At 48.7% G+C, this 14,518-nt stretch overlaps 1 protein-coding gene across 1 annotated transcript in view; it reads left to right on the forward strand.

Moving 5' to 3' along the window:
• Positions 1–222: 222 nt before the first annotated feature.
• LOC144600737 (arrestin-C-like) overlaps positions 223–14,518 on the forward strand; it is a 21,683-nt gene continuing 7,387 nt past the window's right edge. The window contains exons 1-2 of the mRNA XM_078412660.1: positions 223–316; positions 12,924–12,999. Of these exons, the coding sequence (XP_078268786.1) occupies positions 223–316; positions 12,924–12,999 (170 nt within the window). The remainder of the gene's footprint in view (positions 317–12,923; positions 13,000–14,518) is intronic.

The raw sequence follows: 14,518 nt of genomic DNA on the forward strand, positions 1-14,518 counted from the left end.
CTTGGGCTTGTTTTATCACTCAATTCAAAGCGTGAGTTGCTTTTTTCAGTAACATGACTGCCAATGTTTAAGAAATAGTTTAGGCAGGTATCTGGATAGGACAGGTTTGGAGGGATTTGGACCAAGCCTAGGCAGGTGGGACTAGTGTAGCTGGGACATGTTGGCCGGTGTGGACAAGTTGGGCTGATTCCATGCTGTGTCACGCTATGACTAAAAGCTCCCATGTCTTTGGGATATGGAAAGAAACCAGAGAACTCAAAGGCCACCCATGGGATGACAGGGAGAATGAGCAAGTACCACATGAACTACACCTGTGGTCAGGATTAAACTCTGGTCTCCAGCGCTGTGAGGCAGCATCTCTACCAGCTGTCCCACTCTAACACGCTACATGAAGGTGCTGTTTACACTTGGTATCACCATACAATATTGTTAGTGTACTTGTTGACCAATCCCTCTCAACTCCCATTGACACAGTCTATGTTGTACTGACGTGTGCATTCCGATGTGGACGTGAGGATTTGGACGTCTGAGGCCTGAGTTTCTGGAAGGATATCTACACCGATGCCATCCAAGTCTACCCACCACTTCTGGAAAACAACTGACTCCATTGCTTGACCCGCTGAGTTACTCCAGCATTTTGTGTCCACCTTCCATTGCAGGAGAAACTGAATGAGAACTGCTGCCCTTTCTGCTTTGAGCTGGGCTCTTTAAGTACACGTGGTCGGAATAGTTATTGAAACCCAGGTTAGGAGGCGCCCGAGGTTAGATTGGCTTTGCTCGTGGGAGTGCGATCATGGAGCTGGGTCATCACAATGATTGTTGGCTCATGGAACTGAGAGGCAATGGAGAGGAGAATTGTTGGTCAGAATTCTGCTTCTGGTCAGAAGACAGTGCTACAATCCTTCACCCTTTACATCCAAAGATTCTCACCGCCTTTCATCTGTTCTATTGCTTCTGGCCCAGGAAGATTTCTTCATTAAAACTTCGTCGTGGCTGATCCAGAACATTGGACGACGTCTGCCCTTTGATCTTTTACTAGTGAGCCTCATTCACCAATTTCGCTCCTGTTCAGCCTTCATCGATGCATTCAGTACTTTGTTCCAGGCTCTGCATTCACTCTCCCCACATCACGTTTCACATTTAAGTCTGTAAGACTGAGGATAGGCCACATTTAGACTGTTGTGCATTTCTGTTTGCCCCATTACAGGAAAGATATGCTTTGGAACGAGCTCAGAGAGGTTTACTAGAATGCTGCCTGGATATGAGGGTTTGAGCCACAAAGAGAGTTTGGATAAGCTTTCAATGTTTTCTCTGGAATGTTGGAGGTTGAGGGGAGACTTGATAGAATGATGCAAAATTAGAAGCATGGATAGACAGTGAGAACCTTTATCCCAGGGTGCAAATATCCAACACTAGGCATGTCAATAAGGTGAGAGGGTGTAAGTTTAATGGAGATGTGTGGGGCAGGTTTTTTACACAGTGACTGGTGGGGGCTTGGAACACTTTGCCTGGGGTGGTGGTGAAGGCAGATGTGATAGTGGCGTCTAAGAGGCGTGTAGTTCGGCACGTGGAACTGCAAGGAATAGAGGGATATGGAATTTAGACAGATGAGATCAGTTTAACTTTGCATCAAGTTCGGCATAAACTTTGTGGGCCGAAGGGCCCATTCCTGTGTGATACTGCTCTATGTTCTGTAATGTGCTCAAATCTATTTAAGCACATAATTTATAATGGAGTAACTTACATCATTTAAGATAATTCTAAGGGAGGGAGAGATTCCTTGCCAGTTTTGTTCTTTTGTTGTCGGGCATTTTGATCTTCTTTTCCCTGATGAAGACAGTTTAGCATCGTAAGTCTCTCCTTATGATGGGACATTGGCTTATTTTAAAGACTGAGACAGCACCTCATAAATCCACATCCACAACTACACCACCGGGAAGGATAGAGGCAGTCGATGCATGTTGCTGGGGCGGCACGGTGGCACAGCGGTAGAGTTGCTGCCTTACACCAAATGCAGCGCTGGAGACCCGGGTTCGATCCCGACCACGGGTGCTGTCTGTGTGGGTTTTCTCCGCGAACTTCAGTTTCCTCCCACACAGGTTTGTAGGTTAATTGGCTTGGTAAATGTAAAAATTGTCCCTAGTGGGTATAGGATGGTGTTAATGTGCAGGGATCGCTGGTCGGTGCGGACCCAGTGGGTCGAAGGGCCTGTTTCTGCACGGTATCTCTAAACTAAACAAAACTAAACCAGCCAAGGCTGAACAGATTGAATAGTGTAAGTGTTCTTTCCACATTAACACGGAAAGGGAGTGAAGAATGTGGCTAAACAGCAACTTCCATGTACAGAGTAGCACAGTGGGGCAGCTGTACAGTTGCTGCCATACGGCACCAGAGACCCTGATTCGATCCTGACTACGGGTGTTGTCTGTACGCAGTTTGTACGTTCACCCCGTGACCTGCGTGGGTTTTCTCTGGGTGCTCCAGTTTCCTCCCACACTCCAAATACGTACAGGTTTGCAGGTTAATTTGCTTCGTATAATTGTAAATTGTTCCTAGTGTTTGTAGGATAGTGTTAGTGTGCAGGGATTGCTGGTTGGCGCGGACTCGGCGGGCCGAAGGGCCTGATACCGTGTGGTATCTCAACTAAACTAAACTGCATCTCCTGCTCGATGCCAACACGAGGCTCAGCCACGTGTATTTCTTTGGATCGATGCCAAACAATGAATTGACAGAAGTCCACAGTGGTAAATTAGCCCAAAGACACACTGGAGCTGTTTGATGGATGATCACCTGGCTGCTGGATGGGTGAAAACTGGGGAAATCCAGCCTCTGGCCCAGGGAGAGTGGCAATCATCCTTCCATTGAGCAGATCAGCAAAGGTTTCCAGGAAGAACAATGGCACCACCAGCTGGTGGGAAAAATCTGGAGAGAAGACAGCCTTTCAAACAAAGTGAGCCTTAAACATCAGCTGCTCTGCCTTCCTCTGTACTGGTGTATCTACCTCTTATAGAAACAGAAAATAGGTGCAGGAGGAGGCCATTTGGCCCTTCGAGCCAGCACCGCCATTCATTGTGATCATGGCTGATCATCCACAATCAGTAACCCATGCCTGCCTTCTCCCCATATCCCTTGATTCCACTAGCCCCTAGAGCTCTATCTAACTTTCTTTTAAATTCATCCAGTGAATTGGTCTCTATTGCCCTCTGTGGCAGAGAATTCCACAAATTCACAACTCTCTGGGTGAAAAAGTTTCTTCTCACCTCAGTTTTAAATGGCCTCCCCTTTATTCTTAGACTGTGGCCCCTGGTCCTGGACTCCCCCAACATTGGGAACATTTTTAAAATGCCAGATTGATGGATGGTACACTAGCCTTTACGATTAGACACTAGCCTGGACTGTGTGCATCATTAAATCCTTGTTGCCAAAATGCAAATATGGTTGAACTACTTCTGCCCCCTATTCCACAAAGTGCTGCACACCAGGGAGGAAGTGGGCAGGGAGCAAAACGCAACACAGAGCACGATGAGTCAAAGACTCACACCGCAGGCAGGCAGGCAGGCAGCATGCTGACGCAGGGCGCTCACATTAACAGCTTTTAACACAAATGCCTGGGGCATGACCCCGTGCCGAAACATCTTTAGTGCAAAAGCTCACGGAGACATTGTTTTACATCAGCTCACTGACATTAATCGAATGCCACAAACTACGACAGATACAGGGTAATGTGAAATGTGGTACTCATGTGGTGCATTCTACACACGATAGCACCTTCCCTCAAACAGAAGCCCACGTCACATGGGTGCCTGGTACATGACATTCAAAACCAGAGCAAGCAAGCCTAGGTTTCAGAACTACGCTCCAGTATCTGAAGCATCAAAGCACATTTGGTATTATTCCGGAGTTTGATGTTTGAAAAATTTATTTTTATAAGAAGAACAATAACATCATTCTCAGTCAGTGGCCCGAGGGGGGATGGGTGTTGGAAGGAAAGATGAAGTGGGATTGGAGTAAATCTTATCTCTGTACATGGCAATCACAGTGGCGCAGCGGTAGAGTTGCTGCCTCACAGCGCCAGAGACCTGGGTTCGATCCCAACTATGGGTTCTGTCTGTACAGAGTTTGTACGTTCTCCCCGTGCCCTGCGTGGGTTTTCTCCGAGATCTTCGGTTTCCTCCCACATTCCAAAGATGTACAGGTTTGTAGGTTAATTGGCTTGGTAAATGTAAAAATTGACCCAGGTGGGTGTAGGATAGTGTTAATGTGCGGGGATCACTGGCCGGCGCGGACCCGGTGGGCCGAAGGGCCTGTTTCCGCGCTGTATCTCTAAACTATACCTTGACCTTGAGTGATGTGGTAACAGAGGTTCTTGGTTCTTGGTTCTTGGTCTTCCAAAATATTCCAAATGGAATTTAAACTGGAGGTGGCGGAGTATGGACTTTCAATTCCTAGCGAACTACTGGCTAGTCATCAGCTCTGGCCCACATCTGCCCCAATTTCTAATGAATGGACATGTTGCAAGAACACAACAGCAGGTATGGATGAGTAGTAGCAGGACGCCATCAGAGTGCTGGGTCATGCACGTCTCTGCACCACAGCCCATAGCCCTTTCTCACTCCCAACACATTGTTTAAACATCCAAAAATCTATCTGCTGCTTCCACTGCTGGTAACTGATATGGAATGAAATGGAGGATGGGGGGCGGGGGGAAGTAAGGGTACTGCAACGCATTATTTGCCAAACCGGGACCTTGCCAGGAGTCATGCCACTAACATTACACATAAGGGCAGTCACGGTGGCGCAGCGGTAGAGTTGCTGCCTTACAGTGAATGCAGCGCTGGAGACCCAGGTTCCATCCCGACTACGGGTGCTGTCTGTATGGAGTTTGTACGTTCTTCCCGTGACCTGCATGAGTTTTCACCGAGATCTTCTGTTTCCTCCCATACTCCAAAGATGTACAGTTTTGTAGGTTAATTGGCTTGGTAAATGTAAAAATTGTCCCTAGTGTGTACAGGATGGTGTTAATGTATGGGGATCGCTGGTCGGCGCGGACCTGGTGGGCCGAAGGGCCTGTTTCCGCGCTGTATCTCTAAACTAAACTAAACTAAACTAAACTAAACTAAACACAATGTAATCGATATCCTGGCCAGTGGCTGTATTCAAATCTCCTTCTGAGTCTGTCTGTGCTGCCTGAACAGATTTGTATTTTACATCTTTTCTTTGCCTGCATTTAAACTATTCTCAGCCTTAACAATCGCCAATGACAGAACACCCACTGCCTTCTGGGGTAGAGTTCCGAAATCCACCATCTACTTTTCATGGAATATCTGCTTGCCTCTGTCCAAAATTACCAAGTCTTTAGACTTTAGAGATACAGCAAGGAAACTGGCACTTTGTCCCACCGAGTCCGCGCTGACCAGTGATCACCCCGACACTAGCACCATCCTACACAGTTTTGTTTAGTTTAGAGTCATAGAGTCCTACAGCACAGAAAGAGGCCCTTCGGCCCATCGTGTCCGCGCCGCCCGTTACCAAACACAGTCTAATTTTAATCCCATTTTCCCGCATTTGGACCGTAGCCCTGAATGTTGTAGCATTTCAAGTGCCCATCCAAATGCCTCTTAAACGTTGTGAGTGTTCCCGCCTCCACCACCACCCCAGGCAGTGAGTTCCAGACTCCAACCACCCTCTGGGTGAAAAAGTTCTTTCTCACATCCCCCCGAAACCTCCCTCCCCTTACCCTGTATCTATGTCCCCTCGTTGTTGAACCTTCCACCAGTGGAAGAAGTTCCCCACCATCTACCTTATCCATGCCCCTCATGATCTTGTACACCTCGATCATGTCCCCTCTCAGCCTTCTCTGCTCCAGGGAAAACAACCCCTGTCTGCTCAGTCTCTCCTCATAGCCGATGCCCTTCATCCCTGGCAGCATCCTGGTGAATCTCCTCTGCACCCTCTCCAAAGCTATCACATCCTTTCTATAATGTGGTGACCAGAACTGTACACAATACTCCAGCTGTGGCCTCACCAGTGTTCTGTACAATTCCATCATTACCCCCCTACTTTTATATTCGATGCCCCGGCTAATGAAGGCCAGTAACCCATATGCCTTTTTGACCACCCTGTCCACCTGTCCTGCTGCCTTCAAGGACTTGTGTACTTGTACTCCAAGGTCCCTCTGTACCTTGAGATACAGTGTGGAAACAGGCCCTTTCGGCCCACCAGGCCGACCAGCGATCCCCACACATTAACACTATCCTACACCCACTAGGGACATTTTTTACATTTACCCAGCCAATTAACCTACAAACCCACACGTCTTTGGAGTGTGGGAGGAAACCGAAGATCTCAGAGAAAACCCACGCAGGTCACGGGGAGAACGTACAAACTCCGTACAGACAGCACGCGTAGTTGGGATCGAACCTGGGTCTCCGGCGCTGCATTTGCTGTAAGGCAGCAACTCTACCGCTGCACCACCGTGACACCCTAGGGACATACTAGGGACAATTTACAATTTTACTGACGCCAATCAACCTACAAACTTGCACATTTTTGTAGTGTGGCAGGAAACCAGAGCCACCGGAGAAAACCGAGAAAACGTACAACTCTGTACAGACAGCACCCGTAGTCAGGATCGAACCTGGGTCTCTGGCGCTGTAAGGAGCATCTCTACCGCTGTGCCACCCTGAGATGATGTTTCCTGTGTCTGGACACTCCGGCCAGGCACTACAACCTTTCACCATCCACCCTGTTCACCCCTCTCAGGATATTTCAACACAATGAACTACAGATGCTGGGTTGGAGGGGGTGGGAATGGAGTGGGTGAGGGGGGTATGGGGGAGGAGAAGGGGGGATGGAGTGGGTGAGGGGGGGTGGGTGAGGAGGGGGGTCGAGTAGGTAAGGAGGGGTGAGGGGGGAGGAGGAGGAGGGGGTGGGGGGGAGGAAGAGGGGGGTCGAGGAGGTGAGCGGGGGGTGGGGTTGGGGTGGAGGAGGAGGAGGGGGTGGGGAGGAGGAGGGGGGGTTGAGTGGGTGAGGGGGGGTGGGTGAGGAGGGGGGTCGAGTAGGTAAGGAGGGGTGAGGGGGAGGAGGGGGTGGGGGTGAGGAGGGGGGGTTGAGTGGGTGAGGGGAGGGTGAGAGTAGGAGGGGGGTGGGGGTGGGGGGAAGGAGAGAGTGGGGAGGAAGGGGAGGGGTGGGGTGAGGAGATAGTGGGGATGGGGATCTCATGATCTCACAATCTCACCCCCAAACATTGTTTCGCACAAAATCGCCATCTGGCTCCGCGGAGAACAAGCAAGACAAAAGAAACAAAGCTGAATAGGGAAAAAAAAGATTTCACTGTTTAATTTTTTTTAGAAAATGTAATTATTTTTTTACAAAAGCCTTAAAGCAAAGCATTCAATAATCCCATTTAATCCAATCAGTAGATGGAGTATAGTAGTGGATGATCTTCCACTAAGTAATAATCCCTGTGATATTTGCAGAGTTCCCTGAGTCCTACCAGCCTTGGTGAATGCCATTTAATCCTAAATACATTCAAGCCTCGATGAAAATACTTTTGTCCACACAGGAGATTAATGTTATCTATACACTAAAACTCTCATTTGTTTGTTTGTTCCTGAACTACAGCCAAAACGGTACACGATAACGCAGCAATTCTAGGCCCACCTTACTCACCGTCATCCCTTTGGTGCTAATGGAAGAAGGCTCATTGAAATCGGTGTTATATTTTAAAAGTTATTCACATTTTAAAGTTTAAAACTATCCACTAGGGAGGGAGGGGGGAGGGGGTGGAGGGTGGGGAAGGAGGGAGGAGGGAGGATAAGGGGGGTGGAGGGGGATGGAGTGGGATGGAGGGGTAGGTTGGTGGAGGGACGTGGAGTGGAGGTGGGGAGGGCAGGAGGGAGGGGGGTGGGAGGGGGGAGGAGGGTGGGAGGGGGGAGGGGGAGGGGGAGGGGAGGAGAGGGTGCTGCACCAATGCAGGAGAGGTTTATCACTTGGTCTAGTACATTTTATTAGGCTTTCCCTCAGCCTCCAGAGAAAGCAATCCAAGTTTGCCCAATCTCTCCTTATAGCTAATAGTCTCTGATAGAAGCAGCATCCTGATGAACCTATGCTGTACCACATTCAAACCCAGCGCATCCTTGCTGTAATGAGATGACCAGGAGTGCACACAATACTCCAAATGTGGCTTCACCAATATTTTATGAAGCTGCAACGTGACTTCCTGAATCTTGTACTCAATGTCTCAACTGATGAAGGCAAGTTTGTTTAATTTCTTTGGTCAGAGGGTGGTGAATCTGTGGAATTCTTTGCCACAGAAGGTTGTGGAGGCCAGGTGGATGGATATATTTAAGGCAGAAATAGATAGATTCTTGATTAGTACGGGTGTCAGAGGTTATGGGGAGAAGACAGGAGAATGGGGTTAGGAGGGAGAGATAGATCAGCCATGATTGATTGGTGGATTAGACTTCATCATCATCATCATATATATACAGCCGGAAACAGGCCTTTTCGGCCCTCCAAGTCCGTGCCGCCCAGTGATCCCCGTACATTAACACTATCCTACACCCACTAGGGACAATTTTTTACAATTACCCAGCCAATTAACCTACATACCTGTACGTCTTTGGAGTGTGGGAGGAAACCGAAGATCTCGGAGAAAACCCACGCAGGTCACGGGGAGAACGTACAAACTCCTTACAGTGCAGCACCCGTAGTCAGGATCGAACCTGAGTCTCCGGCGCTGCATTCGCTGTAAAGCAGCAACTCTACCGCTGCGCTACCGTGCCGCCCTTGATGGGCTGAATTACCTAATTCTAATCCTATGACATATGGCTTCTTTGCCAGTCTGTCTACTTGTGTTAAAGAAACTTAGAAACATAGAAACATAGAAACATAGAGAAATAGGTGCAGGAGTAGGCCATTTAGTCCTTTGAGCCAGCCCTTTGAGCCATTCAATATGATCATGGCTGGTCATCTAAAATCAGTACCCCCGTTCCTGCTTTTCCCCATATCCTTTGATTCCTTTAGCTCTAAGAACTAAATCTAACTCTCTCTTGAAAAAGAAAGATCGACACAAAATGCTGAAGTAACTCAACAGGTCAGGTAGCACCTCTGGAGAAAATGGGTAGGTGCCGTTTTGGGTTAATGGCCTTCTTCAGACTGTGTTTTTCCACTTGTGTTGCTACTTTCAGGGGGCTATGGACTTGCACCCCCAAGATCCCTTGTACATGAAATCTGTTAGAGTTCTGTCATGAACAGTATACGTCCCTCTAACAGTTGACCCCCAAAACTGCAATACCTCACACTTGCCTGGATGAAACTCTGTCCTTTCTCTGCCCATATCTCTGTCACTGATTTCTATTGTGCTCTCTCCTTTGGCAACCTTCTCAACTGTCTTCATCTCCACCAAGTTTATGTCTGTAAACATACCAACTAACCATTGACATGTTCTCCCAAAACATTTATATACATCACAACAAAGGTTCCAACACTGATCCCCACTAGTCACAAGCCTCCAGTCAGAGTTACACCCTTCCATAAACAACCTCTGTCTTCTTTGGATGTCAGTTCTGAATCCAAACTACCATTGAGCCCACGCATCTTAATATCCTGGATCAGCAAATATCGAGGGCCCTTGTCCAATGTTCATGTAGCCAACATCCTCTGCCCTGCCCATATTAATCACCTTTGTCACCTTCGCAAAAAAACTCAGTCAAGTTTAACTCAGTCAAGTTTAACCCATTCTCTTTCAAATGCAAATTCCAGTAATTTCATATCCCTCTGTTGCCTGCTTATTCAAGTAATGTTTCAGCTACCTGTACATTGTTGTTACTTCCTCAGGCAGCTCTTTCCAGACACCAATTACTCTGTGTGTGTAGATCACTTTCAGCTTCACCCCTTTCACCTTACACCTATGCCCGCTAGCTTGAGACCCCAAAGGCAATCTTTGATGATGATGATATTTTATTATCTCGGAGCAGTGAAATTCTTTTTTTTCGTATACAAAGTGCAAATCAGTGTCACCAGGAAGGTGCTGACAAAGATACAAAGAGTACTCATCTCTAATTCGGCCCCCCACACCAGGTCCCCTTAGTTCTCGCTGACCCCCAACATGCCAGGTCCCCATAGTTCTCGCTGACCCCCCCCCCACGCCAGGTCCCCTTAGTTCTCGCTGACCTCCCCCCCCCCATGCCAGGTCCCCTTAGTTCTCACTGACCCCCCCCCCCACGCCAGGTCCCCTTAGTTCTCACTGACCCCCCCCCCCCCACGCCAGGTCCCCTTAGTTCTCGCTGACCTCCCCCCCCCCATGCCAGGTCCCCTTAGTTCTCACTGACCCCCCCCACGCCAGGTCCCTTTAGTTCTCACTGACCCCCCCCCACGCCAGGTCCCCTTAGTTCTCACTGACCCCCCCCACGCCAGGTCCCTTTAGTTCTCGCTGACCCCCCCCCCCCCCACGCCAGGTCCCCTTAGTTCTCGCTGACCTCCCCCCCCCACGCCAGGTCCCCTTAGTTCTCACTGACCCCCAACATGCCAGGTCCCCTTAGTTCTCGCTGACCTCCCCCCCCACGCCAGGTCCCCTTAGTTCTCGCTGACCCCCCCCATGCCAGGTCCCCTTAGTTCTTGCTAGCCCCCCCCACGCCAGGTCTCCTTAGTTCTCGCTGACCCCCCCCCCACATCAGGTCCCCTTAGTTCTCGCTGACCCCCCCCCCCCACGCCAGGTCCCCTTAGTTATCGCTGACCCCCCCCCCACTCCAGGTCCCCTTAGTTCTCGCTGACCCCCCCCCCACACCAGGTCCCCTTAGTTCTCGCTGACCCCCAACATGCCAGGTCCCCTTAGTTCTCGCTGACCCCCAACATGCCAGGTCCCCTTATTTCTCGCTGACCCCCCCCCACGCCAGGTCCCCTTATTTCTCGCTGACCCCCCCCCACGCCAGGTCCCCTTATTTCTCGCTGACCCCCCCCCCCCACGCCAGGTCCCCTTATTTCTCGCTGACCCCCCCCCCCCACGCCAGGTCCCCTTAGTTCTCGGTGACCCCCAACATGCCAGAGGTGTCCAGGCCCGCTGATCACCGGGGGTGTCTTTGTACTTCATTGTAAGTTAAAAGCATGCAGTGATGAAACCACCCGTATCCAACTCACTGACTAATTTGCCAAAACCCACGGACTCCCCCAGTTATCTGGACTACACTTGGTCAAACCCTGCCTCCTGGACAGATGCCATTCCCACCCCTTTTCACTTTCAGCAGGAACTGCTTCCTCCACAACTCCGTGGTTCGATCATCGCTTCCCACCCCAACCACCTGCACTCTAGGTACTTTCCCCTGCAACCACTGCAGATGTAACACCTGCCCCGATGCCTCCTCCCTCACATCCATCAAGGGATCCCAGCAGTCCATTCAGGTGAGACACCTCCTTTAACCTGCAACCTGCATTCAATGCCCCGAGACAATCAACCGACAAAGCTGAGGGTTTTTGGAATAGTGTTGGAAGACTCCATTACTGTAATACCCCTCTCTGCTCCTTGACCTGAAACTTATGCCTCATGATCATAGACACTCCTGTGAAGAAAAGAAGCTGCTCACCAATGTGTCCTTCCTCTGCTCATCATTACTTTGAGAACCTCAGTCAGGTCTCCCTCCGTCCTCTCTGCTCCAAGGAAAACAAACCCAGTCTATCTAATTTCCCTCCATCCAAGGTAACATTCTGGTGAATCTCTATATCATCTCCAGTGCAGTCACATAGTGTGGCAGTGTAACTGCACAATGCGCAAACTTGGGTGGCATGGTGGCGCAGCGGTAGAGTTGTTGCCTTACAGCGAATGCAGCACCATGGACCCGGGTTCCATCCCAACTATGGGTGCTGTCCGTACAGAGTTTGTACATTCTCCCCATGACCTGCGTGGGTCTTCTCCTAGATCTTCGGTTTCCTCCCACACTCCAAATACGTGCAGGTATGCAGGTTAATTGGCTTGGTAAATGTTCCACAGTTGTCCACATTGTTTCTCTTGAGATGACACCTTCCCTAGTCAACGATATGCCTACCACCCTGCCTGAGGTCATTTGTGGCCAGCCCTGATTGGTCCTTGTCTTTCAGTTCTTCACCCCCTATCCCCCCAACCCGTACTTTCATTCTAAAGAAGGGTCTCGACCCGAAATGTCACCCATCCTTTTTCTCCAGAGATGCTGCCTGACCAGTCTCCCAACTGAAACTTTGTCAAAGGCCTCACGGGGTCCATATGAGCTACATCAACTGTATTACCTTCATCAATACACTTAGTTATTACTTCAAAAAACACAATCAAAATAGGCAAATTCAATCAAACTAACCATGGGCATGACAAGGTTGCTGGAGCTGGTGACTCAGCCCCTCTGCTTGCCCCACTTGTCAACACCATCATGGCTGACCTGTACTGCCCTCAACTGCTCTTCATGTGCCAGGGTACTGGAGTCTCACTTGATTGTATTTGTGCATAGTATTATCTGATTGAATAGGATAGCATGTAAAATAAAGCTTTTTACTGTACCTTGGTACATGTGTCAATAATAAACCTAAACCTGAAACCTTACTTCAATTTCTCAATCTTTCTAACATCTATCTAGCTCCACCTTAAATATATATAATGATCTGGCCTCTACCACCCTCAAAGACAGAGGATTCAGAGATTCATTACCCTCTGAAAGAATGAATGTACGTGGTCCTCAGTGTTTAAAGATTGACTCCTAATTTTGTTTGTAATCCTCCTGCTAGTAGAACCATCTCAGCATCAACCATGCCCAGCGCTGTTATGATCTTATGTGCTTGAATATGTCACCCATTAACCACATCATTTAATTTGCATTTTCTAATGTGCTGGACAGCCCCAGCCACTAGGTTCAGAGCAGTGTGGAGAATTGCTAGGAAATGCATCTACATTTCTTATGCAGATGTATTCCACAAGGAACCCAGAGATGTCACTGTCCACATCACCAATAACACAAGCAAGGTGGTGGAGAAGATTAAGTTATCTGATGGGCTCATTTGCCCATCTTGAACAATTGTTTTTTGTACTTTGTGATGTGGGATTGTTGACGTGTCAGGTGTGACGCAGAGACTCCAAGCTGCCTGTGAAGTGATGGATCACAGGGATGCAGTAAGTACTGAGTGAGTGTAAGATCAGCATGAGGCCTGGCCATGTTTGATCCAGCTTAGAAACATAGAAACATAGAAAATAGGTGCAGGACGAGGCCATTAGGCCCTTCGAGCCAGCACTGCCATTCATTGTGATCATGGCTGATCATCCACAATCAGTAACCCGTGCCTGCCTTCTCCCCATATCCCTTGAGCTCTTTCTTACTCTCTTTTAAATTCATCCAGTGAATTGGCCTCCACTGCCCTCTGTGGTAGAGAATTCCACAAATTCACAACTCTCTGGGTGAAAAAGTTTTTTCTCATATCAGTTTTAAATGGCCTCCTTTTTATTCTCAGACTGTGGCCCCTGGTTCTGGACACCCTTAAAACATTATTCCTGCATCCAACTTGTCCAGTCCTTTTATAATTTTATACATCTCTATAAGATTCCCTCTCATCCTCCTAAACTCCAGTGAATACATGCCCAGTCTTTCCAATCTTTCCTCTTATGACAGTCCCGCCATCCCAGGGATTAACCTCGTGAACCTACGCTGCGCTGCCTCAATAGCAAGGATGTCCTTCCTTAAATTAGGGGACCAAAACTGCACACAGTACTCCAGGTGCGGTCTCACTAGGGCCCTGTACAACTGCAGAAGGACCTCTTTGCTCCTATACTCAACTCCTCTTGTTATGAAGGCCAACATTCCATTAGCTTTCTTCACTGCCTGCTGTACCTGCATGCTTACTTTCAGTGAGTGTTGTACAAGGACACTCAGATCTCGTTGCACTTCCCTTTTACCTAATCTGACACCATTGAGATAATAATCTGTCTCCTTGTTGTTGCCGCCAAAGTGGATAAACTCAGATTTCTCTTGTGAAAGCCCCACACTCTCCCTGAACTCACTGCTTGCAATCTTGTAGTAACAAGGGATCTAGAGGCCTGGAGTCCACAGTCATAGAGCAACACACACCAAGGAACTCATTCATGCTGAACATCAAACAATGGTGCAGCAGATAGAGCTGTTGCTTCAGAGCTCCACAAGTCCGAGTTCAATCCTGACCCTGGGTGCTATGTATGTGGAGTTTTCACATTCTCCCTGTGACCACCTGGGTTTCTTCCAGGTGCTCTGTTTTCCTTCCCCATCCCAAAGATGTGCCAGTTTGTAGATGAATTGGCCTCTGTAAAAATTGCTCCTAATGTTTGGGGAGAGAACGAGAAAGTGGGATGAATTAGAACTGGTATGACTTGGTGATCGATGGTTGGCATGAATTGAATGGGTCGAAGAACCTAGTTCTAGGAAAAGTCACCCATTACACTAATCATAATAATTCCATTTGGTCCTCCCCACCTTCCGATCAATTCCCTGAAGATTCTACCACTCACGTGTACACTAGGGGCAACTCACAGTGA

The sequence above is a fragment of the Rhinoraja longicauda genome, chromosome 15 (genome assembly GCF_053455715.1).
Source record: "Rhinoraja longicauda isolate Sanriku21f chromosome 15, sRhiLon1.1, whole genome shotgun sequence".
Lineage (NCBI taxonomy): Eukaryota > Metazoa > Chordata > Chondrichthyes > Rajiformes > Arhynchobatidae > Rhinoraja > Rhinoraja longicauda.